The 24,671-nt window shown below is 52.8% G+C and overlaps 3 protein-coding genes across 3 annotated transcripts; 2 read left to right on the forward strand and 1 right to left on the reverse strand.

Annotated features, from left to right (window-relative positions):
- Positions 1 to 1,658: 1,658 nt before the first annotated feature.
- On the forward strand, positions 1,659 to 4,803 carry LOC113146792 (the record flags this gene model as incomplete). The annotated part of the gene is made up of 6 exons (XM_026335175.1): positions 1,659 to 2,180; positions 2,500 to 2,598; positions 3,025 to 3,091; positions 3,437 to 3,499; positions 3,874 to 3,971; positions 4,498 to 4,803. Coding segments are annotated over exons 1-6 (1,155 nt in total), but the record flags the coding sequence as incomplete, so codon positions are not given.
- Positions 4,804 to 13,126: 8,323 nt separating this feature from the next.
- Positions 13,127 to 14,673, forward strand: LOC34621275 (uncharacterized protein DDB_G0283357). The gene is made up of 4 exons (XM_026335177.1): positions 13,127 to 13,142; positions 13,325 to 13,383; positions 14,024 to 14,092; positions 14,284 to 14,673. Exons 1-4 carry the CDS (start codon positions 13,127 to 13,129, stop codon positions 14,671 to 14,673), a joined length of 534 nt encoding a protein of 177 aa, XP_026190962.1.
- A 1,105-nt stretch (positions 14,674 to 15,778) lies between these two features.
- Positions 15,779 to 23,333, reverse strand: LOC34621274. The gene is made up of 9 exons (XM_026335178.1): positions 23,210 to 23,333; positions 22,623 to 23,026; positions 22,094 to 22,361; positions 21,840 to 21,959; positions 19,031 to 21,541; positions 18,883 to 18,943; positions 18,133 to 18,496; positions 17,922 to 18,065; positions 15,779 to 16,417 (listed from the first exon to the last, which is right to left on the reverse strand). The coding sequence occupies exons 1-9, from the start codon at positions 23,331 to 23,333 to the stop codon at positions 15,779 to 15,781; spliced, it is 4,635 nt and encodes a 1,544-aa protein (XP_026190963.1).
- Positions 23,334 to 24,671: the final 1,338 nt, after the last annotated feature.

The raw sequence follows: 24,671 nt of genomic DNA on the forward strand, positions 1-24,671 counted from the left end.
CCTGGGGCATCTGTTTGAAATGAGGACAGATGCAGCCGATTAAGCTACACTTGAAGACTGTGTACTACACTAGGTAAAGTTAACTCAGAGTTCGGTTGGATTAGCTAGCTGCTTTGTCTATTCGTGATGCTATTCAGGAGGAATTTCTGCCAGCTCGAAACGAAAAGGCGCGAAGTTGTTTGCATGCGGGCTAGATGCTTTGTGCAACTACGTGTGAATGCTCGGAGTGCTTAAGAAGCTATACGATTTGCCTATGTGTTCCTCTGCCTCATGGCGAAAGGTCTGAGGGGCGCGGGCAGGGGTATGAGGTAAGCCTTTAGAAAAGCTTGTCCTTGGTTTCTCGGAGGGCTGTTTTGTGTCTGCAGTTGAGCGTCTCCCGACAGCCTAGAATAAGCTTTGGTGACTTCTTTTAGCGTGGTAGCAATACTCTGTAATTAGAAGTATGAAAGATCAAACAGTTGAGGGGTTCATTACTAATTTGTCTTTAAAGATACCTAGTGTGCTAGAAATCGTCGAAGGTTGTGTAGCCTAGTGTGCTAAACACCTCATCACCGATAGGCACAATCAAGCCTAGGCAAACCCGAAAACTGCCGCTAGTCACAGCAAGCCCAAGACAACGGGTAAAACCTCCGGCGTAGTGTGCTGTGTTCCGCGCAGATGGGCAGCTCCGTTCCTTATTTCCCCCGTGTAGCCTCGTGAAACGATGCGAATCTGCTAGGGCCCCCCTCCTCCTTATAGCAGAGTTTGCACAGAAGACCCTCTGCATTCAGTGTCGTGCTGACCTCTGTAGTGTCTTGGAGGAGTGTGGTGTATTCGCGATGGAGAAGGAGCTGAGGAGGAATTCTTGGCTCAGATGCGCCGTTGCGTTGCTGGCCAAGCGTTCCACAGGGGCGTAAACCGATAAACTAACCACCCACGCATATCGCTGAAGGCCCCCTGAGAGAGTTCTACTCCAAAACTAAAGCCCTATAAGAGGTGTATGGAGTAATTCTAAAAGTCAGCATGTGGTGTTTCAGGTTAAGTCGTTAAGGGCCGGGGCATACAGAGGGTAGGCGTGCTGCCGCTGCGCATGCATGCTGGGGTAAACAATGTGGTCAAAACTTTTGGGATTGCTTTGTTACATGCTTATGAACAATTCGTTTAGCTTTTAGGGCTTAGGGCCTCGGATCAAGGGTTTTTGGACCTTGGGTTGCGCTGTATCTGAAGTACCATCCGTGTAGAAGACAGCGCGGAGAGCCTTGCAGCCATTTATTTCTCTTCACTCGGCACACAGGAGTGCTGCATGAGGCAAACTGCCTCTTTGAGGCAGTGGATCTCTTTTATGCAGCTGCATACGTGCACTTCTGCTGCTCAGAGGCATCCTCAACGTCCTGCAGCGGCAGCAGCAGCATCAACGGCAACGGCGGTGCAGACAGCAGCAGCAGCGACACTAAAAGCAGCGGCAAAGACAGCAGCAGCAACGTCAACAGCGAGAGCGGCGAAGAAAGCAGAACAAGAAAGCAACAGCAATAAAGGCAGACGCAGCAGTACCCTCACCCCAAAGAGCGAGTATCAGCAACAGCGGCGGCGCTTTCTCCTCCTTCGCCCATCAATTGTCGTTGCCTGATGGATGCCTTCAGCCCTCCGCCAGCAGTGGCAGTGTTGCGATGTTGCCAAGAATGCTAGGCTTCATATGCGAATGCATCCATCCCCTGCAGCAGCAGCTGCAATGGCTGCTTTTACTTCTCTTGCAGGAGTGGCCTGCCGCAGTTGCGACGGGTTTATGTGCGTATGCAGCACAGACACTCCTACAGGGGCTGCCCTTTTTCTTTGGGTGCATGCGAGACTATCCTTCCCCCCTTGCTTTCTACTCGTGGAATCTGCTGCGGCTGCTCCGTCGGAGGCGGAGCAGCGGCGCCAGCAACAACAACCGCTGGAAAAGGGATGTTGCGTCTTCACCCCTGCAGCATCATCAGCACCATAGCGCATGTCGCCTGCTCGGAGTGCAGCACGTGGCTCCCGCTGCAGCGTCGGGTTCCCCCGATGTTTCCGATGCCCACATAGCGTCTTGTCGGAGCAGCAGCAGCCTCAGCAGCAGTAACAGCGGCAGACAAAAGCTAGGCGGAAGGCAGCGAACACGGCCCCCCATGACACTCGCAGTGGATCTTGACGAAACACTTGTTCTTTCCACCCAATGCAAAGTGATGCCAAGCACTCAACGCCTCCCGAGAGTTGCCCATTCATGCATACGCACAAACACACCTACACACATAAGTATATCCATGAGTACATATATGTATATATGCATATATATATGTGTATACATATTTACACACATATTTATACATATACGTACATATTCATACATATATATTATATATACGCATATATATTTACACATACACATACAAATATACACTTTCATGGACGCTCGTACTATTTCTAGCTCTAGCCGCTCAAAAGCTGCTCCCCCACGGATGCAGTAGGTGCACGCACTCCTGTTGTTGTGGCTGCCCTCAGCTTTTCGCGTCTCAGAAGAGCGTGCCGATGCGTGTCAGCTCTGGACTTGTCACCTTTCAAGTCGCAAAGCGACCACATGCAGATTACTTTCTCCAGGAGGTACATACACACTGCCCAACGGGGACTGCCTCACCAAGCAGTGCAGCCTTTCTCCTTTACGCCTAGAAGCAGCTTACTTGTATGCAGAAGATGCGACGTGCGCGTCTCTTCTTGGGGCACGAGTCTTCTTGAAGAGCAGAAGACTTTTTCCCATTTCCACGGATGCCTCATTTTACGTGTCGTTCTACCCGCATTACATCTGCCTTTTTCTCTCCCTTGCCTTATTGCTCGGGTTCTTCTTTATTTCCATCGCTCTCTGTCTGTTTGTCTGGCTCTCTCTGTCTGTCTCTTATTATCTCTTTTATCTCTCATCTCCCTTTGAGCCTGGAGTCGCCGGCTTTCCCTGCGTTGCGCTGCAAGACTGCCCTTTGTTTCTTGGGGTTGGTAGACGCCCATTTTCTCGTTCTCTGCGCTGTGCTGCTGCAGCTTTATGATCTATATGAGATCGTTATTTTTACCGCAAGTAGGCAGGAGTACGCGCATGCCGTCCTTGGTACGTACAACGATCCAAATGCCTAAACCCTATGGACTAGACTCCTCGAGGGCGATGTTTACACGCAAAGCTGCTCACTTCTTTGCTGCTGTTTGTTATGATGGATGCTCTTGCTTGCCTGCTTCTGGCCTTAGATCTTTCCAGCAATCCCGCTTAGGGGCCTGGCATCTTCTTTCTCCATCTGCACGCCCTCTGCTGTGGTACTGAGATCTTCTTCTGCGCTGTTTTTCTAAGACGCTACTACAATCTGCTGTGGTACTGAGATCTTCTTCTGCGGTGTTTTTTCTAAGACGCTACTACAATCTGCTGTGGTACTGAGATCTTCTTCTGCGCTGTTTTTCTAAGACGCTACAAATCTAGTACACTACGTGGATCGCGTTTTCTCGCGAAGCGACTGTATCCTGACGGGTAATCTTGACGCCTAGCCCCCCTGTTTAGGTCAAACGTTCGCCATGCGTCCAGTTCTTCACCGTAGCGCATGCACGTCAGTTTCTTGCGTCCTTACTTATATCGCAACTCAGTTCTTTTACTGGTGCGTGCTGCGCAGACTTGGGGTATGTCAAAGATCTCACAAAGTGCCGCACAGATCTCTCAAAGGTTCTCCTCGTCGATGACTCTCCAGTGGCTGGAACCAACTGCCAAGGCAAGCTCGCTACTTCCTCGACCCCACAGGCTGCGGCAGCGGAATTTTCTTTTGCTGCCTATTTTCCTTCTTTTTAGCGCTATCAGTGCATGCATCCCCATTACTCGCGCTTCCAGGTTTCCGGCGTGTCTGTACGCAGAAAACTTTGTGCCTATTGGCGGCTGGTTCGGGAGCGAAGCAGATGAGCAACTCCTCTGCCTTCTTCCCCTCCTGCATGCACTGCGAGCAGCAAAGGATGTTCGATGTATTTTGAGGCTGCGTCTCCTCCATCACCCCGTAAGCAGGTCTCTTCACGTTCAATCCATTAGCTGATGCCTGCGCATGTTGCAGGATGCTGCTGCTCGTACAGACACGCCTCCCTATCAGTCGGTGTGCTTGGGCTGCTGGTTCGCTTTTTCTCAGCGCGCATGCCAGTGCTGCTTCTGAAGCGGGGGATGCCTCTTTTTGCGCTGCTTTGTAGCCCGTATACACTGTTTCTCTGCTCCTCCCATCGCTATGCCCAGCTGCTGCTGCTGCTGCATATGCGCTTGGTCCTTTCTTTTGTTCCCATTGTTGCTGACACTCTTGGGGAAAATATTGCTATGCCCAGCTGCTGCTGCTGCTGCTGCTACATATACGCTTAGTCCTTTCTTTTGTTGCCATTGCTGCTGACACTATTAGGAAAAATATTTGGAACCAAGATAAAAATGCATGACTGTTTTTGTTTTGGGGTAAAGGACTGATGCCCTTGGAATTGCTAGGCTTTGTCTGCCTCTGCATGCAGCTTTTACAGCCTCCTTCCCAGCGCATGAATGGTCAGCAGCAGCACAAGCAGCAGTTGCTGCAGATGCGACGCCAGGAGCGCCTTGGTCTGACTCCGCAGCAAGCGAAAGAGCAGGAGCTGCAGAGACCTCATCTCCGCTTCCGGCAGCAGGAGCAACAGAGTATCTGCCCCCCCACGCTGTCTCTAGCAGCCATTGATGCATGCAGAAGAGCAGTTGGCACGGCGCAGGCCTTTGTGGCTGCCACTCCGCAGCTTGTTGGGGAACTGCAGCAGCTTTGGCAGCAGCGAATGGGGCGTTGCATGGCCAGCATTCGTCTTATGCCTCCGCATCAGCAGGAGCAGCGGGTGCTGCTGCAAGAACACGCCGATGCGGCTGGAGTTGTGCGTGATGTTTCCTGTGTGGCTCGCCAGGAGCTTGCAGAACTGCAGCAGCAGCGGCACAGAAAAAGCCACAAACACAAGTAAAGCGAGCAAGAGCGAAATCACCAATTTCAGCAGTTGCAGCCACCCAGGTAGCTGAAGCCGCTGCTGAATCGTTTGCTGAAAACTCAAATAGAGCCCAAGCAGTGAGCCGTGCAGATGGGCGTAACGGAGGTGCAGTAGCACGGCAGTAGTTGGCGCTCCTTGCTTGTGCCGCTGGTCGGCTGGTCTTGATGCCTCCTTGAGCTCGACTGTAATTCTTTGTTCTCGAAGCCAGGGCTGGTGTGGCCTTTCCTACAGCGAAGAGAAAAAATGTAGAAGGAAGGCACAGGCACTGGCAGAGCAAAAAGGAGCGCAGAAAGGGGGACAGCTACATTTTGAGAGGATGTATAAATAGCTGCTGGGAAAGGAGTCACACAGAGACGTTAGATAGGACTAAAAGTGAAGGCAACGGAGATACACAGAGGGAGGGGATGCATAGAGGGCTGCTTGGCTGGCAACATTGCATCGGACACTATAGCTGGAAGCAGCTTCAGCGCAGTGACTAGGCCTGGAGAGGCGAAAAACACCCCAAGGGGTGTTTGAGGTGAGGAAAAAGAGCATCGAAGGCGCAGGCTTTTGTGCCGTACAACAGGCGTAAAACAAGGCAACCGCCCCTCTGGCACTTTGTGCTACGCATGTTATGCTGAAGGAAGATTTAGCTAAGGAACGAGCGCGCACTGTGGCAGTGTGTAGCGCTTCCTCTATAGTCTCCTAAGGGAGATGCTTAGCTTCAAACTCAACAGGACCGAATAAAAAGCGTTAAGTTTTCTTCAAAAAAGCACCCTACTTCCCCTGCACGATACCCGCTGAGCTTTGAGATTTGAGGTGAGATACGGACCGTTAGGGTATGCGATGTTTCACCCTCTACGCACTTCGAACAACCACAGCTAGCCGCATACAGCATCTAGCGTACAGCCCACCCAGTGCTTCTCTTTTCACATCGAGCTATCAGTACTCTGCAATAAGCAAAAATATGCGAAATGACGAACCAGCCAGTGCATTCCTTTTCACTTGTTTACATGGAGTAGAGTAAAGTGTTGGAGTGCAGCCCAGTCCGTTGCACGGTTCATCGGGTGGAGGAGGATTCACAGGGAGCCGTAGATGTGCTGAAGGCTGAAACGGCTAGGGGCCGAGGATACACTGAACGGGAGTGTCTAGTGAAATGGGGTAGGGAACGCCAACCACAGTGATTGACGGAGGAGCAGTTGCGCGCCTCGTTGCCTGCGAAAGAATTTGCGGCTGTGCAACGCCAGTCGCACTAGACAGTATTCATTGCGCTTCTTGATAAATATCCTTCCCCAGCATATCTATATTGCCTCAATACGCTACCTTAATCTATGGGTATTGCTTGAAACGCAACCAGTCAATATTGATCAGGTGTTGTCTACACTCAGATTTATGCGCAAGCACTCTCAGGTTTATTGCCCCGACAGCCTGCCTGAGGCCTCTTCTGACGTTTTGTAATACGCTGTGTTGCATGCGCCGGCTGTATTTGCATGCATAGGCTGCTCTAGGAGGTTTAGGCGCCGAGGCACTCCTGAATTTGCGTGTATATTTTGATTTTCTTCACACAATTTACTTGTCTCCCATGTTTGCATAGCGGGAGGCGCGTACATTTGAGCGTTCCAACAAAGGACCGCGAGCCACTGCGCCACCGCGTTCGTTTTAGTCAGGTCTCTTGTTCGCCCTTGGTTACTGTGTCTTATTTGTCCTTATTCCTCAATTGAGCATCAGCAGTTGAGGCACGCATTCCCTCCCTCATTTGCAGTGTTTTCGGGGTTTCTGTGTGTCTGCTGAGTAGCGATAAGGCAGGAAATCCTCCGCTGTGCCGCATGCAGTTGTCAGCGACATAAGGCAACCCTGGGGCATCTGTTTGAAATAAGGACAGACGCAGCCGATTAAGCTACGCTTGAAGACTTTGTATAACACTACGTAAATTTAATTTAGACTTGGGTTGAATTAACTAGCCGGTTTGTCAGTGATAAATATTCTTTATTACGACGCACTGTCAGCTCGAAACAAAGGAGGACAATTGTTTGCATGCGGGCTAGATGCTTTGAGCAACTAGGTGTGAATGCTCGGAGTGCTAAGAGGGTGAAGCTAGTGTTAGCCTACATGTTCCTCTCCCTCATGACGAAAGGTCTGAGGGGCGAGGGCAGGGGGGTAAGGTTCCCCCCTTAGAAAGCACTTAGTTATTCAGTAGTAGGTTTGTATTGAGTCTGGAGTGAAGTGCCTCCCAACAAAGACCTTAATCAAAATTTTTGAGTGCGTGGTATTTGTAAGGCTGTCATACTTTCCCGACTTCCAGAAATTCATCAGCATATTCATACAAATGAATCGGCTGGGGAAGCACGAGTTTCCCCAGCTGGGGAGCTACTCAATCCACATCAGCTTGCAGGCCGGCCTCTTTGCCATGGTGACAGGCATTTTGCCACCTTCAACGTTCATCCCCAAAAGTGCTTTTTCAGGCTGCTGCCAAAGCAAATTCAGATTACTGAATTACGAAGTGGCACTATCAAAACCAGACAATCGTTGTAGAGAAGCATGATGCCCCACCCTATCGACCGTCAGTGGATGAGCGGGGAACGGCTGCGTCGAGCCATGAGGTGCCACCAGCTGTACCGCTTCATCTAAGGTCTTGGTAGGGAGTTCAATGCACACTCTATAAAGAATTATTGAGTGTTCTTCAAAAGAATTCCTCCGCACCGTTCCTGGGCCTCTCAGAGTTCCTGAGATGAGGCGAGAGGAGCAGCTAGGGAGTGCATCGCTGCACTCTTTAAGCATTCTTAGTATTCACAGCGAGTTGCACACAGCACCTAGCGTGCATGCAAAGACTGCAACATTACATTCTCCTATAGTGAGCTGAAGCCAATCTGCGATAAATACGATACACGGACAAATAGGTAGGCCGTCATTTACTACGTCGTAGCCAAATATAGTTGGTGCGGTAAAAAGTGCAGCTTAGCTCGTGCATAGCTTGCAAGTGCGGCAAAGCGAAAGTAGGGGACAAAAACGAATGACGTCTCATCGGAGAACGCAAATTGACTTCTCCCCAGAGCTTCCTAAGCGTTATCAGCAATATGGCTTTCGGGTTCCGGATAGACCATTGCTTGAGAGGCCTGTACCACCGCCTCCCACTGGCCAGTCTGGCTAGCTGTAGCTAGTTGTGGCTTCGTGTGCGTACCTCCAAGCATGGCAGGCTAAAGGGATTACGGCTTGAGGGTGTGAAAACGGTTCTGCAGTGTACTTCCCTGCATGCGCTCGATTGTTTAGCTGAGCTTAGAAATAACACCCTGTGGCACTGACGGAAGTGGGCATTTTCTTGTCGTGCGAGTCAGCGTAACTAGTCGGATGTGTTGTTTGCTGGAGTGGGCACAATCGTGAAATTAGCAGCGTTAAGCAACGCGATCGCTTCGGTAGTGCCGAACAGGCCGTTAGAAGAAGGTATCTGTACAGCAGACCCGCTGTGTGCCAGGGGCTGCAGCTGCGGCTGCTGCTCGGTCGAGCAGCAGCCGCAGCTGCATCAGAGGTTACAGAGGTTTGGAAATTCATTTAATTAGATATATGTATTTGGCTTAGCGCTGCAAATAAATTATTGGCGACCTGCGTTTCCTCATACCATCCAGGGAGCACCGCAGCTTCTCCTGTGTGAGTAAACCAGGGCAAACTCCGCTGTGTGTCTTTTTACTTTTCGCGCATTTCGTGGAATTCCTTTTCGATTGTGCGTCGAGTATCGGCGAATAGTGCTCACCTTGACTGGAAACAGTGCTCAGGGCTCTCGATTCTTTGGACAGCGGCGCAGCCGACTTGACTGCCCTCGGGGTGAGAATTATCTTCCGCATTGCAGGCTGCTCAGCTCCAGAACGTGTCAATGGAGGCATTCTTCCCTGCACTAGCCGTAGGGATCATGCAGCTTCAGTGTTTGGAGTGCTCGATGCTCTCTCTTCGCCCATGGAAGCCGCTCTTCCCTGGGGGTTACGCCTTTCCGTTGCTTCTGTACCTTCCCTTTATTTCAGAATCGGTGGTTTCTTCATTTGCGCGGCTCTCTGTATTCTTTCGTGCAACTTTCCTTGGTACTGGCGAAGGCCTTAGGGCTTGAGGTTGTACGATTAGCGCTGACCGCTAGCAAGCGAGTTTCTTCAGGCATTGGATTTACGCTTTAGAGTTTGTGGTCAGGATGGAGAGCAGCATCCTCCGCGTCTCTGTCCCTCATTTTGAGGAAATCGAGGAGGGCCGCATCGCCTTCAAGGTGTCTGTACAGTATGCCAAGCTCTCCTGGGAAGGTGTGGAGATGACGTCGTCGCTGGTGCCGCTGCTGTTGGTGTATCACCTTCACACCACTTGCTTCCGATATTTTCGAGTGCTTTTGTCTTTCGCAACTGCTCCTACTATAATATGCGCGTGTTTTTGCCGCTTTTTCAGTATGGCGTCGATTCAGCGACTTCGTTGCTCTCCACGAGCACCTCCTCGCCAGGTGCCTTGCTGCTTCCATTTTGCAGTTTGTCGTTGCTGCTGCTGCTCGTGTTCTCGTTGTTTGTTGCAGCTGCTTCCTTGTGGCTTGTGCGCTTTTTCAAGCTGTATTGCGACAGTGGGGCAGCTGGTATCGGCATTTGATAGCTGCGTTTTCTTGCGCTGTTGCTCGTCGTCCAGGTACAGCAACTTCGCTGTAGCTGCCACGCTTCTAATTCTGTTGCTGTTGCGACTGCAGCGACTACGCGGCACTGCCAGAGCTTCCCCCCAAGACTCTCCTGCCTTCCGTGACAGACACGCGATTTTTAGAGAAGAGGAAAAACAAGCTCTTCAATTATCTGCAGGTCCGCCTCTTCCTGCTAGCTCGTCAACCGCCCAGTGTCTGTACAGCTAGCTGGCTAGCTGTGCATGCAGCCTTTATTGGGCCTGGGCATCCAGGCTCTCCACATGGGACCGACATCCCATCGGGTGTCGTCTAGCAGATGTAGTTCAGCGCAGCGTGTGTGGCAAGGCAGTCGCTCGTCTTTTTGTTGTTCTTTTCTCCAACGGCTTGTGCTCCTCCTCCTGTGCATATCCATGGTGGCTGCAGGATTTGCTTCGTCGGCCAGACACGCGATTTTCCCAGGAACTTTTGAACTTTTTGTGCCTTACTGAACAGGTCAGGGGGAGGAGCAACTCGCGAGCTCCTGCAGCGAGGTGTATTCATCAGGGTGTTGGAGTGCCTGTAGCTTCCCACCTCCTTGTGGGCTTCTTTTATGGGGTTTTATGGGTTGGCTGGGTTTGTCGCGTCTGTCTTTCGACATCAAGCATAAAATGCATTCGCTTAAGTGCTGTAATCGCTGCTTCCTCATCACGCAGGCAGCAGTGCAGAGCAAATGCCTCCACCCAGTAATGGTGGGAACCACGGGATCACAGCGCTTTGCGGTGTCTTCGCTCGCCAAGTCAGGCTCCTGTATCGTAGCCGCTTACGAGGCAAGTTCTACGATTTCACCTTGAGAAGTGTAAGCCAGCCATACACGGCAGGCCTAATGGTGGGGGGTGTCCATACACCCCATTTTTTCAAGTCTGAAAGCTCCCCTTCCTTGCTCTAAACGGTCTTTAAAGGCCGTGTCGTGCAGTGCGCCTCTAAAAAACGCCTCCCTCCAAAATGAGACTTTTTTCACAGGATAAGACAAGCATGAGCCGTCTAGGTCGCTTGTGGACTATTGTGGAACCCGACGAGCTAGGGATGCTCAACATATGGCTTGTTGGTACTCAAGTAGCATCACGCAGCATCACTCAGCATCACTCCAGCTCGGCCTTTATATAAACTTCTACCCCTCTCCCCCTCCACCCGTGTCGCAGCGAGTGCCTGACGCCTCCTCTGCAGCGTGCTGCCTGTCTCGCCGTAAAAGTATATGCCTCACTGCATGCATGTTGGGGCATGGCGCATGCGGAAGGCAGTCAGCCCCAGGGGCTTTTCTTGCGGTGCTGGATGGCGTGGTGTACAGACACTTCAACGAAGCTTTTCTGCTCTTCCTTCTCGCAGAAATATTCTTGCAAAGTGAATTCTTCCCCCCTCCCTCCCCCTCCAACACACCCCTTATCGTATACTATAAGTCCAGAGAACGAGATTTCAATAGGGGGCGGCGCAGCCTCCTATTAAAAATCTCTTTGTCGTTCTAGTTCTTGATATATATATATATATATTTATATATATAGGGGGGGCTGTGAATTTCTCTTTCCACAGGTTCGAGCTGTGGCTTATCACGCGATCACCAGCACAGTCATCGTGGCACTTGATGGTGAGGCTTTTTCTAATGTTTTTTCGAGGTCTGAAAGAATCCCGCTGTGGCTAGCTCCCTCCCCTGGCATGTTGAAAAACATGATGGCTCTCAGGCTTCAGCACTGCAGTTCGACAAAATCAAGAACTCCCTCAAGCTGTGCGAGTTTTTTCAGATGGATCTCTCCAAAGTTTTCAGATGGACGCAAAAGGGGGGCTTAAACAGGTACTCTTGGCGTGGAAAATCACACTTGCGTAGCCTCCCGTGCAAAGTTCAATGCCTGCCTTTTATGCACAACGGCAGCCTTTCGCTTGGCGCCTTGTTAGACAACAAGAGATCTAAGGCTTTTAATGTCATTGCACTCCCTCCGCGTTGCGGATGGTGGCTGTTGCACTTCAGGTTGGCTCAGCTCCAATCCATCAAGGTCCTGTTGTGGGACTGTCTGGCTTGGAGGGAAGCTCTCCGAAATTCCTTTCCGCAGCTGCAGACGGCAGCATCCGCCTCGTAGATGGTCAGTTCTAGACATCCTGTATTCTCGCGTCTTCTCCCCTTCTTTCTGCGCACCGCTTCCAGTTGCACACCGGCCTCCACTGCTATCCCCAGCTTTACATATGCATATATATGTATATATGTATGCATATATATACGCATGTGTATACATATGTACGTATACACATGTGCGTCTTCTTGCTTGCATGATGCGAATTCTGAACGCCAGTGAATCGTCCATGGATGTCTTCTAGGAGCTGTTTTGCCGCGTAGCTACACCTCCCCCAGTGCCTGTGCGTGTTGTGGTCTTGCTGTCTCGCGTGCTCTACCTTTTTTTCTTCCTGTCTGCTGTCTCTATGGGCCTTGGATGCGCTTGCTGCCTTCTTTTGCTGCTTTTTTTGCTGCTTTTTTTGCTGCCACTCAGCTACTAATCTTTCGGTTCTCTCGGGGGGTCGACTAGGCCGACGGCTCGGTAGTCATTCGTTGACGTGTTGCTTCTTTGCCGAGCAAACAGCGACTGCGTATTTAGGTAAAACGCAGACGCCACCAAATTGCACACTCAAGCTTCTTATCGCACCGCTTCTCCCGTCCTTTCTTCCCTACTCGCATTTGCATCGATGGCTTGTGCCTTTCGACCGCAGCTTGTTTGTTCTTTATTGTACTTCCACCTGCCGGCTTTCTGGCTAAAAAAATCTCCCCGTCTTCTCTCTGCTTGCCTGCCACGCTCTCTCCCGCTGCTGCTGCTGCCTCCTCTCTCTTCACCCATGCACGGGCTCTGCCAGAAAGTCAGTCCTTCCTCATCTCTTCCTTCCGTGCTGCGTTTCCTCACATCTACCCAAGGCACAACCGCAGCCGTTCTCCTGGTATACTCCTTGAAAACGAAAACTCCCCAGTTCGTAGCGGAAAGCCGTCTCTCTCCAGAGGACCCCATTCTGGTCGTTGCGGCTGACCCCTTGTAAGAAAGACGCGCCTCAGGAAAAAAGAAAACACCCCCGCAGAAGCTTCTTTCCCCCTCCTCTTCTCCGTGTCTTCCTTCGTGCCCGCTTGTTGTGTTCTCCGCCGCTGTGCTGAAAACTCCCCCTCTAAGCTTTCTCCCTCTCTACTGGCATGCATACACACACACACACACATTTTCTTTGAGGATGTACAGGTGGATGCTGAAGTCTCAGGCACCTGCACTTTTGCGACCTTTGTTCCTCTTGTGCCGCTACGCTGCTCTCGCCTCCGCTGATTTACCTTTTGTAGCCCTTGTCTCTCTTTGCCTCTGCTGTAGTGTACGTCCACCGGCATGCCCCTCTCGATGCACTGTTCGAATTCCTTTCGCGTTCCTACGCATGCCTTATCTCCTGGCCTTCCCAGAGCGCCCTCTCCAGTTTCGCTCACATAGCACAAACTCTCCTCGCGCGTGGCTATATGTCTAGTTTTCTCCATTCCTGTGCCTCGTGATGAGGCCCTTCGCGCGTACCTCCCTCCTTGCCTGCCCTCCCCTCATCCAGCCCTTCTCCTCGCTGTCTCCCCACTCTGTGCCGTACTGTGCGTCTGCAGAGGAGTCTTTGTAGGTCACGGCTCGCAGGTGTCTGTGCTGCAGTACAACAGAGGAAAAGCGGAGCGAGGCGCCGTGCTGCAACTGCGAGACAATGCAGAGGCAGTGCACTGCCTAGCTCTTGATGCCCCCAGAAAGCGACTTTTCGCTGGATACCAGGCATGCAGACAACAACCTGCCTTTCTGGATTAATAACACCTCTGATTCTGCCTTCTCTTAGTCACGCCTCTTTTGTTACGGTGTTCTCCGTTTTCCGCTGTCTTGCATCCTCACGTAGGTGCCAAGGTCTCTTTGCGTGTTTATCCTTGCGTCGTCTCTTTGTCTCTCTCTCTCTCTCTCGGCTCTGTGTTCCCTCGCATTCTTCTTGCTCGCTTTGAATTGGCGCTTGGATTCGCCGCTAGCTGACGTCCACGTTTCCTGCGCATTTAGAGCGTCTCGCGGGTTGAACCCCGTTGTCGTGCATGCATCTTCCGGCAATGCTTCATTTGCAGTCCTTCATCGCGTGGTGGTGCACTGAGCGGGGAGAGTGTCTTCTGGCTTGGGCAGCACACAACGGCGGAGTAAGTTTCCTGCTGCTGAGGCGGCAATGGCCTCGTGGTATAGCCAGATCTGCCCTTCATGTGAACCTCTTTTTGGTGTGCTGCTTCGGGGAGGAGGAAGGGAAGGGAAGGGGGGAAAGAGGAAGGCTACTACCTGCCTGAGGGCTTTTTGTGCGTACATTTGCACCCCCCTGCGCGTTTAGCTGCAGTCCGCGATTCGAAAATGCACGATCTTTGCTGCTGCTACTGCTCCCTCACAGGTCCATCAACTGCTTACCCACGAGAACCCAGACTTCCTCCTTAGCGGAGGAGACAGCGGCACGATCAAGGTGCAGTTCTCGTTAATTTTAATCACAACAAGGCCCTGAACGCCAGAAGCCACACGCGGCAACTCCTAACGCACCAGAGCTAGGAACGTCTTCCTGGCAAACAAGGGGCCTACTCGTAGAAAGCTCTTGCACTAGCGTTCACGGTGTGGGTGGGAGTCTTTGCATGCGCCGGTGCGCCTTTTTCTGCTCAGCTCTGGCAGCTTCCCCATGGCTCTGTCCTCACTCCGTGGAGTGTACATCCACCTACGCAGCAGTTCGAGGGAAGCAGCGGCTGCTCCCGGCCTGCGGAAAGCGACATGCGCTTTGGAGCCGAGGAGGATGAGCAGGAGGAGCAACCTGAGGATGCTGGAAGACACGGAGAATGGGTTGTGAACGCAGCAAGCAGAAACAGAAATCCAGCTCTTCTGCGCCGCTACAGCAGTGGATCTGACGATGATGAGTACGCCCCGCAGCACCAGCAGCAGCAACTGCAGCAAGAGCAGCAGCAGCAACAGCAGGAAGAGCCACCCCTACTGGTTCAGCACCAGGAGCAGGACAGCAGCGATGACGAACTCGATGATATACGCAGCGCCTTGGCTTAAACAATCAGTACCGACCCACGCGGGATTTTTTCCAGTGTAAGCTAGAGAGTTGATTCGTTTTTTCGCCGTCCCTGTGGCGCGAGGCACGACGAGAACGGGGCAGAGGGCTAAACAGCAGCTCTATGTGCAGGAGTTGCGTATCGCGCACCGAGAGAGGCCAAACTAGTCACGAAAAGGGTGTCGCAAGGACGTAAGGCGGGATGTAGAGAGCTATATACAACGTCGAAGGGCGGCGGAAGGTGGTTGGATGAGGACGTTGCAGTCAGAGGCAGCCAACACCAGGTTATTCGAAGCTTAAAAACCTAGCGGGAGCAACGAGGTACAGACTTAAAACCGAATAAGTGTAAAACGGGGAAAAGAAATGTACATGAGAATTTCTCCGGCACGCCATAGCCAGCCACGCGACTGGCCTGCGCGGCGGGTGAGTTGCACTACCGCCACTTATCTGCCGTCGGCAGTAGCAGCTGCTGGAAAATTACTGCGGTATATTACAGGGCATCACTACCCTTAATAGCGCCACACGAACCGTGGCAGCTGATGCATCACCGTCAGCAGCACAAGGGTCCTTAGTTGCTGCAGCGACACCACCACAGCAGCATCAGCAGCTGCTGCTGTGGTGTTAGCGGCTCCTATTGCGACTTCTCTGCACGCGCCACCTGCTGTTGTAGCTGTTCAAATGCCGCGGAAGGTGCAAGGCGCTGGAAGCGACTGAGCGATGCTGGAGAGGGTTGCTGGCCGTACGCCCTCGGGGCCAAGTTGAGCAGAGCAGAGCTTAGCTCCCGTATGTAGTTGTCTCGCTCCTGCAGTTTCTTCGTGTAGCGAACCGAGTGGCAGCAGCAGCAGCGGCAACAGTTGCTGGTGTGCTTGCTGCTGCTGACCAAGGTGGAGGAGGGGCAGATCGTGGAAGCGCAGCAGCGAGGAGGCATTTGGCGGGAGGTTATCTCCTTGGATATGAGCTAACAAACAGCACAAGTTATGCACTACAGGTTTTGCCTTTGTGATAGATGATTCCAGATGCCGCGCGATTCCATGCACTTAGGAAGTTGCGGTGCATGTACACCGCAACATAGGAATCGATAGTCGTAGACTGCCGACACTTCCGAGCTTAGCTTGAGATGGCGTTGTACCTGCTTTTTACATCCCAGCTCACCTTCATGAGCTTTTGTCTGTCAAAGGCTGGGGGATCGACCAACTGCACCACATCCCGTACCAGCTCGACGAGGCCTCTAAAGTCTTCTTCCCCTGGCGGACCCCCCAAAAGGGGGCCCTCTTGAGAAAAACCTTGGGGGCCCCCAGGTAGGCAGAAAGGCGTAACTTTCGTCACCCATACCTTTCCATTCGCGTCCGGCAGCAAAGAAAAACGCAGCAAGAGAAATCCCTGCTGCTGGTGCTGCTGCTGCAAATTGAGACAGAATAAAATCTTCAGAATAGATTCGCAGCTTGCAGACCACAGTTGCTCCCAACTTCTAGAACGGGCTCTGGATGCCTCCCACCCATCAGCCTCCGGCAGGGCCTGCGCCTCAGCTGCCAATGCATCACGAAGCTGCGAGAAGGACAGGCTCTGTGGGGGAGTGCACGCGGCAGCACCGCCTACTGTAGAGCGCTGCTGCTGCTGCGTAGGGGCATGCCCCTCCCTAAACAGCTGGCTCTGCCCTTCTATGGTGTCTTTAGGTGGCAGTGCTGCTGCTGCTGCTTCCTCAGCAGCAGCAGCTGTGCTGGCTGTTGCACTGGTAGCGTCACCATTCTCGCCATCTTCCCAGAATGTAGCACAGACGCAGTCCGTTAGATGAATCAACCTGTTGCTGAGGAACTCGGGAGCGGAGGAGAATGCTAAGCGAGCCACGCGGGCACGGCCCTGGCACAAAGCAGAAGCAGCAGCTGCGGCGGAGGTATGCAGCAGGTGCATGCGCAGCAAGATTATCAGGCGCTAAGGCAGCAGGAGAGGTGCTGTGGGAGAGTCTGCAGCACCTCGTCCAGTGTGCAGCATTTGTATTGGCCTCAAGCTAAAAAGTAGAGGCATCATAGGTTCCAGTAGCTTGACGCAGAAGTGTTCCTAGCCAGAGTTTCACCGGCAACAAGAGTGCCAGTGATTGTACTATTGAGAGGTGCACCAGACTCTGGGAAAAGGGTCCAGAGAAGCCCCATAGAAGATATGGTGACGACTCAAAGTGTGAAGAGCTAACATTGCACATGCAGGAAGCAGCCTGCAAGCGGCAACGAGATACCAACTCGGAGATTGGTAGCACTATTTCCAACAGAAACTGCAGGAGAAGGGGTATCGTCATGATCAGCCTTACCCATGGGATTCGGAGGACCCAGGGGATGGGGGCGACACAAATCCTGGCACTCACCTCTTTGTATATGAACGCTTCGAGAGGACAAAACGAGAGGACAACAACAAAGCAGCAGAGGTCGAATTTGCGTCGTTGTAGCAATAAAGGAGGCGATACGTAGCTTTGCACCTGTGCCCCTCCAAAATTGCTCTCTGTGAGCGGCAACTGCACCAAGCGGGGAGTGCTGAGGGAGGAATAAGGGCCCGTTACTCCTGTAGCAAAAATGATCCTGAGCCAAGATGGCAATATAGTGCCAGACCTATTCCCAATTGGTTAGGTCAGATAAGAGGCAGCCAGGGAGACTTAGAACAGAGTGCTAAAGGCACGTTATTATAGAGGCCTTGAGGCGGCTAGAGCAAAACGTCAGAGAGAGCCACCAGAAGCATCCCACACACGTAGAGAGGAGTAAAGTGTGCACTTGACCGGCACGTTGAGCACGGCTCCTGGCGTTGCTTTTGTTTGCAGTTACAGGGTATATTTAGACAATTTGTGGACTCAACCGGATCCCATACTGCTCCACGCATTACGGAAGACAGACTGATCAGAGACTGCCGTGAACAGATTCATGTCTCGAGACAAACAGGCACTAGGCAAAAGAAAGCAGCAAAAGGTGCAGCCTTTCGTAGGAGGGTTGCGAGGGCAGTTCTGACTCCTCTTCCGGTATACCCAGACGAAGTCGTGGATCTGTCGATCCCCTGTGCTGATTTCCTCCACAAGATCTAGATGCCCTCTCGGCAAGGAGACCGTTAAAGGCATCACCCTGAATGCCCATCGCAGCAGCAAATGTACAGATGACAGCAGGGGGCCGCCAACAAGAAGCTTTGCGAAGCGGGTAGACCAGGGCGAGGGCAGCACCAAACGCGGAGCACACGTAGGAGGATCGCCAAAATGGCATTAGCAAAATGCGAGTGCCACAGTAGCGGCAGCAGCGGCAGTCTGAGCAGCTGTTGTACCGGCCGCACTTGTACAAGCATGAGACGCTAAAGCACTAGTATCCCCACGAGAGCCCTCTGATAGCCCACCAGGAAGGCCCCTTGCAGCTAGCTTACCTGAAGCCATCTCCCAAGGGACCCTGCCTCTTAATGTACCGTGAAAGGAAGCGGTAGAGCCTACAGGTGTCCAGAGCGTCACCAATATTTGGCATCCAGCTAATGCGTTGTAGGCGGAACCCAAGGGAGCCGGGGGGCCCCCAGGGGGGCCCCTGGAAGCTCCTCGAAGAGAGGTCAGAAAGAGATCCTTGGGGTGGCTCTGACGGACAATCAGCGGCCCCACTGCTGCTTTGGCTGCTGCGTTCGCTAGTCCTACGGCGGCATCTCTCTGCATTAGTGCTTTTCTTAGGGGATTCAGACGACTCGGCACAGCTGCTTAGGGAGCTTCCCTCAGAGAGGAGAGAGGCTGCAGCCACCCGCGGCGACATCCATATGAGGTTCGCAGTTGCAAGAGTGGCAGGAGAGGAGACTTGACGCCAGAGGCCTGTGGAGAGAAGGGCCCTATGAATGGCAGCAGGGGGCAGCAATCCTAAGGCGACAATCAAGGGCATGTACGGGAGAATCTGCCACACAGTCCAGGGTGCATTTAGTGACCTCAGGCAGCCTCAAGGAGGGCCTTTCCCGTAGTCAGGGCCCCCAAGAATATGGGAATGCTTTTGTGAATACGCATGCAAGTGTGAAGAGCCAAAATGGACTGTGGTACATCCGCATGCATTGCTGTACAAGATGGAGAGCGATACGCGCAAAACAGGATTTAGCGGAAGGGCGGCACTGTCTAGCACAAATAAAACAAAAGGCAGAGGGAACTGAGGAAATACACACAGAGCGCGGGAGCTAAGAACGGAGTCAAGATAGGTCACTGGTGGCAAAAGTAGGGAAGGGCCTACTCGCTCACGATAGCTTCCTCCTCCTTACTGCAGCCTACGACTCCAAAAGTCCGTTTGTTGCATTCGGTACACCTGCGGCCTCCCGTCCTCTGATTGCTCTCTTTGGGCATAACGCTGCTTGTTTTTCGAAGCCCCTCTGCGCCTTCGCTGCTGCTCTGGCTGCTGGGGATGCCTATGGAGCGGCTACCTCTGTGCCAAAGCACGACGTCCCTACCCCGCTCTTCTTTTTCCGCAACTTTAAGCGCCAGTAGCAAAGAGCGCAGCAGCTGGAAAGATTTGGGGTGTATGTGCATCCCGACAAAGAATAGAGGTGACGGGAAAGAGATAGAGAAGTCTACCACAGTAAAATCGGAGCCGTCAGAACGTAGCACTGCCTGTGGCGTCTTTTCGTGTGCTTGCTCTTGCTCTTGCTGTCCTCCATTAAGCATTAGAAGGGAGCGGCTGAGAGGTGTAGAGGTTCTAAGGTCGCCTTCAAACTTGTGGAGGGATTCCGAAGTGCGCTGAGAGGCAGCAGCACCACGGGTGGAGGACCACCTGGTAAAATCATCTGCGTTGTCAGCGACACTTTCTGCGCTGCTGCTGCAGCTTCTGTTGCTTGTGCTGCTCAAAGATTTACTCGTTTCAAGGGGGCCCTTTCGAGGCCTTCCAGTGCGGGGTAGCGTTATTGAAGACCAGCGGTAGAGATCTTCGAGTGGCTCCTTTCCGAATGAACACCCCATGGTCTGCTGCACACAAACGTTTTTTCTTGCTTCCGAGTGGTCCGTGTAAGCGGAAGTAACGATTTCGCATGCCTCTAGTTGCGAGCCGCTGCTGACTTCTAAAAGCGGTCCGGCGTGGCTAAGGGCAGTAGGTGCAGCAGTTTCTGACACGACTTTATCCTCTTCTGCTGCTGCTTTTGCGGGTTCTGCAGTCTTTCTTTCTGCGGCTGCTGTTTCCGCGATTTCTGGTTCTAGAGGAGCGGCGTCTTCTTCGGCGACTGCCGGTGTTGGTGTACTCGCAGACGCACGGCCTGCGGGGGAACTTACAGCTCTCTTTCCTGTCGAAGGTAATGATGATTTGATTGCTGCTGACGCACAGCCTTCCACGGTGGAAGCCAAAGCCGGTGAAGTAGCTTGTGAGCCTCGTTCAGGGGGGCAGAGGGAATGTGGCAGCCCGCGGCGTGGCTCGTTCGCTGTTGATGGGCGTTTCCACTTGTGCCGTTTAAGGGCATCTTTGCGGGATCTGCAGTTCCCCTGCCGAGGAACTGTTGCAGAACCTACACCAGGCGAAGGAGCAGGAGCAACTGCTGACATGGTTTCTGCTGTGCCCGGCTCTCCAGAGGGTTGTGTAAATGTGCATTTCTCACTAAGACCCCTTCCAGAGGGTCCTACCGGAGCGGAAGCTTCCGAATTTGGGATATTCGAAGGCAGCAAGGGATCCTCGAATGGCTTAGATATTGATATGCACGAGTCTTCTTCGGGCGGTTCTCCTGAGCCCTCTTGTAAGCGTGCCTGGCGGGCTTGTTGCTGATGCTGCATTTGCCGCATCAGTCCTGCACCGCTTTTACTGGACGCCGCGTTGTCTCTAGGGGTGGACACTTTGTCCCCTAATTCACCGCTTAGTGTTGCGAGAGACTGCGGGGTGAGGCTCTCCAGTAGCTCATACACCCTTTCCAAGGAGTGAGATTCCCCCTCTCCCATACTCTCTGCAACAACAGCAGGTGATGCTTCATCCCCCGCGCCTTCTGCTACTGTCTGCGCGTTTTTTCGCAAGACTGACGAATTCCGTTTTTCCAGCATACGGCTTTTTCCTGGAGGGCACTGCCGCAGGGGAGCTCTGTCGCCTGTGGCATCAGGCCTAGCAATTCCTGCCCCTCTGAAACTGGGCTTCCGTGTTGCAGCAGCTATGGCAACGTGGGTGGCAAAGGGAGCCACAACAGCCTGCGCAGTTGCGGTATTTTCCGCTTGCGAGGCACCAGCAAGCACCGGAAGCTCAAAGTCCAAACCCCTCACCGCTTCTTCCACACTGCTGATTAGCAACTTCGCACATGAGCGAATCGACGCGTGAGAAGACCTGCTACTTTTGGGTCTATACCGCGGTGCTGCAATTCCTGTCGTTGCCACAGAACCTTCTGCTGGCTCTGCGATTGCTGCCGCTCCGATTTCCTGGGAATAGTTTATCGTTTTTGCTGCAGTAGACGCGCCAGAGATGGACGGGCTACGATTGGATTGGAGGCATGGCTGGTGTGGGGGGGATTTGCTCGCACAACTGCGCTGGTCACGCTGTCGATCGTGATGTTGGTGCTGCGGATATTCCTGCGGCTGAAGCGATGTGGTCGGCAAGTTGTGTCTTGGAAATGTTTGCGAGTCTGGTTGTTGGCGCTGAAGTTGTTGCTGCTGCTGCCTAACGGATGGCAATCTGGAAGGCCTCCTCGGCGCCTCACCGCCGTCGCTGTGGGTTTTGCTACTGGCCTTTTTTGGAGGTGGAGGCTGTTTGTCGTGCGAAGTGCCTCTGGCGAGAAAGGGATGGACTCTTCGAGGAGCCATCCTCTTCATGCTGGCAGTGTCAGCTGCTGCAGTGGGGATCACGCCCTTCCTGCTGCTGAGGGCAATTCTGTTGCATCCATTATTAGGAGGCCTCTTAATAAGAGGTGGTGGTACAGGGAGAGAGACAGGAGAAGCTGAGGCGACACTCAGGAAAAGATACGCCAGCCGACAGAGGCCTCAGGGTATGTGTGGGAAAAGGCAAGGCACACAGCTGCGTAGTTTCTCTTCATGCACACGCATGCCCAGGCAGATGTGCGCATGCCAAAGGTGCATGCGAAAACGCATTCCCGACTTAGCACTGTGTTTCCTTGTTCTATGATTCTCAGAATCAACGAGAGAGCCAAGCGCACAACAAAGCGGCGCCACTTTGCTTAAATGCTGGACACGCAGACACGCGATATTGCAAGAGGCAACATAAACACACAGTCCTACCGCTATTCGGTGAGGCTTCCTGTGAAGAGCCCCATGCGGAGGGTTCCATTCGCCTTGGCGTATCTTCGAAGGTAGTGGCTGTACACACCACCAGCAACCACACATCAATAATCCTAAGGACTGTATTTGAAAGATTTTAGCTCCTACGCAAATAGCCGTACGTAAACAGGCTCGAGCGCTTTTGGCCGTTAAACCCTATGCCCGAGATCCTTGATCACCTCTCTTGACATGTTGCTGCAGAAAGAACGGAAGGCCTTGTTTTTTCTCTAGAAATGTGAGACCCGGAGGAGGAGGAGCACACGCTGGGGGTGCAAAGAAGCCGGTAACTCCGCTGCCTCCCTGGCACCTGGCAGTGGCAGTAGTTCTGCTTCTGCTGCTTTTCGGCGACAGAGATGGACAGAAACTGTTTTTGCGCTTCCTCTCACCAGCACAGCTCCTGCATAAACCTTGTTGCCTTAGCTGCTGCTGCTGCTTCTGGCGTTCGCCTGGCAACGGCCGCAAAAGCTGCTGTCCAGAGCTCAGCTTCTGGAGCTGCTGAAGCGATACACTGGGACGCCTAGTGCATCCTGGCAGCTGCGAAAGCGCGACGCTCTACAGGAGCGGCAGGATGAAAGTGAATGTGGCAACAGCAACCCACGAAGCGGCGGTCGAAATAGCTAAGAAAGAGGCACTCTTCCTAGGTGATCCTCAGCAAAGCACTTTGTGGAGTCGACTTTAGCAGAACTAAGCTACACAGTTTGCTGATTAGGAAGGTTCAGTGTCTAGATGGTGCTGATTGTTCACTTGGGGAGCATCAGGAGGGCCAACAAGAGCTGCAGCGCTGGTCGAAGGCGAGTTTGACGGACGCCCAGCAGAATCCCAAGATGCAGCAGCAGGAGCAGCAGCAGCCACAGAAAGCCCCTTAGAAGTTATTGTCTTGTTGTCGCCGCTAGTTGTGTCGCCGAGCATGTTAGAACCGACCGTATGCGGGGTTTGAGGTACGTGTGCACCGAAAGGGGCCTTTGCAGCCCCCTCAGCGTGAGGGACTGTCAGCTTGTCTATTGCATTGAGTATAGAATCAGAGTGCCTTCTATCTCGAAGTTCCAGCAGCGCGAGATTCAGCAGCAGTCTTCGTTGCTCCTGAAGTGGCCCCCTGGTCAGCGGGCTGCTTTGGAGCTCCTGGCTAAGCAACAACAATTCCTTTGTCTCTGCAGCAGATGTAGCGTTGAAACTTTATATGCCTCCTATATCGACAACAGCAATATGTGCTGCAGCCGTTCTGGCTGCAGGCTCCCTGTTTGATGCTTCTTACAAGGATTTTGGTGTGCCTTTGTCTGTACAGCTGGCATGCTCCCTTCGCTACGCATGCCGCAGCACACATGTTCGCTCACCCATGTCATAGACACTGGAGGGGCTCGGTAGCACCCTCGTATCTGCGTTATCGTTCTGGCCAGATCCAGAAGCTCCACCCTCAGCAGCAGACTCGGATGCCACAGGGGCATCTCTTGATTCCATTTCGGTGCACCGGTACTCGCCCAAAAGGAGCGCCAATATAGCCCCAATTAAAATCGACTGCCCGTCTTCGGCATAAGGACTTTACCCCTTGCTATTGCAACCTTGTTCAGTTCTGGTTGCCTCTGTGCATATATATGTGAGCCTCATTGTGTCTGGTCTTCTCCGTCTCTTCATGAGGCCTTCTGAAGTCCCCTACTTCCAAGACATTACGGGACAGAAGGCATTAGCGCAGAGAACAATGGCTTTTGCTTTTGGCCTCTCTGAGGTGTATAGGCAGCTGTTGTGGCGAAAATGGCTCAAGGGTACAGCCGTCTGCCTCCTTGGGAACTATTACGCTAAAAAACCATGCCTCGCGTTACCTCGCAGGAAGTGTACCGCGAGTCCATGGTTTGGGGCCAAAGTCTACGAGCGTGTCTCTAAGACTCCCTGAGCACTTTTAGTTCTTTAACGCGTATGCACCGCTGCATCAATGAACGCCAAATCCAAAGCACCCGGTGCAGCGAGCGCAAGAACGATTGGGGGAAGCACTATATATCACGCGATAAGGCCAAAGTGCTCTGTAACCTAAGCGCGATCTTGCCTAAACGAAAGCTGAGACTACGTTTTCGCGGATCTTATTAGGGAGCTGACTCGCCCAGAAACACTCTTTCAGTGGTAGCAGGGAAGCAGCCGCAACAGGGGCAGCAGCCACTCCAGCGGCCGCCTATGGACGATCAAGCGATAGGGCTACGAACGCCCAGAACGATGTAGAAATTAAATACAGTCAGCATTGGAAAGGCTGTCCATAAATGGACGGCTAGAAGCCGCCTGCTGCTGTTGAGTGGGCCTCTTGTTGACGCGTTGTGTCGGCAGCGGTCGGTGGCGCAGGGGCTGAGTGGTAGTGCAGTTCTCAGTGTTTTCTGCATAATTGCCCCTCTGCTTCTCGCTCTTATGAAGAGATTTCCAATAAGTATTTATTTACTGTGCGTTTTAAGGACGAAAAGGCGAGATTTTCAAGCATTCTGGCTTCCCAAGGGCCCTAGACCGTCGTGCAGGAGGCGCCTCCACCGGGCCTTAGGGGGGTGAGTACGCTGAGGGTTTTGTCGGCTGCGTTCTCCTCTAGTCAATATTATTTCTTTAATTTTTGAAAAGGTTCTCAACGGATTCTGGTTCATGCAACGCAGGTGAAGGATAGACTCTCGCCGGACGCGCACTGCCTCCCGTCTCGTAACAGGTGGCTGGGAGGGCCCCCCCTTAGTGATGTTTGGCTCGCAGCTTTGTTCATGAAGCCATTCGCTGTAGCTCCATACAGCGTTGTTTAACCCGTAATAACTCCGCGAAGGGGGGCTCAGAACTTCG

This window comes from Cyclospora cayetanensis, unplaced genomic scaffold (genome assembly GCF_002999335.1).
Source record: "Cyclospora cayetanensis isolate NF1_C8 unplaced genomic scaffold, CcayRef3 CcayRef3_contig_60, whole genome shotgun sequence".
Lineage (NCBI taxonomy): Eukaryota > Apicomplexa > Conoidasida > Eucoccidiorida > Eimeriidae > Cyclospora > Cyclospora cayetanensis.

What these genes read in the sequence shown, in the direction of transcription:
- LOC34621275 (XM_026335177.1), top strand. An exon ending in GACTTTTCGCTGGATACCAG is followed by an intron (nt 13,384 to 14,023) that starts GCATGCAGACAA and finishes GCTCCCTCACAG; the next exon opens with GTCCATCAACTGCTTACCCA. An exon ending in GAGACAGCGGCACGATCAAG is followed by an intron (nt 14,093 to 14,283) that starts GTGCAGTTCTCG and finishes TTTTCTGCTCAG; the next exon opens with CTCTGGCAGCTTCCCCATGG.
- LOC34621274 (XM_026335178.1), bottom strand. Translation starts at nt 23,333, where the DNA reads ATGGAATCAAGAGATGCCCCTGTGGCATCCGAGTCTGCTGCTGAGGGT. An exon ending in GCCCTCCTGATGCTCCCCAA is followed by an intron (nt 22,362 to 22,622) that starts GTGAACAATCAG and finishes CAGCTCCAGAAG; the next exon opens with CTGAGCTCTGGACAGCAGCT. An exon ending in CCCCAGCAGCCAGAGCAGCA is followed by an intron (nt 18,944 to 19,030) that starts GCGAAGGCGCAG and finishes GGTGTACCGAAT; the next exon opens with GCAACAAACGGACTTTTGGA.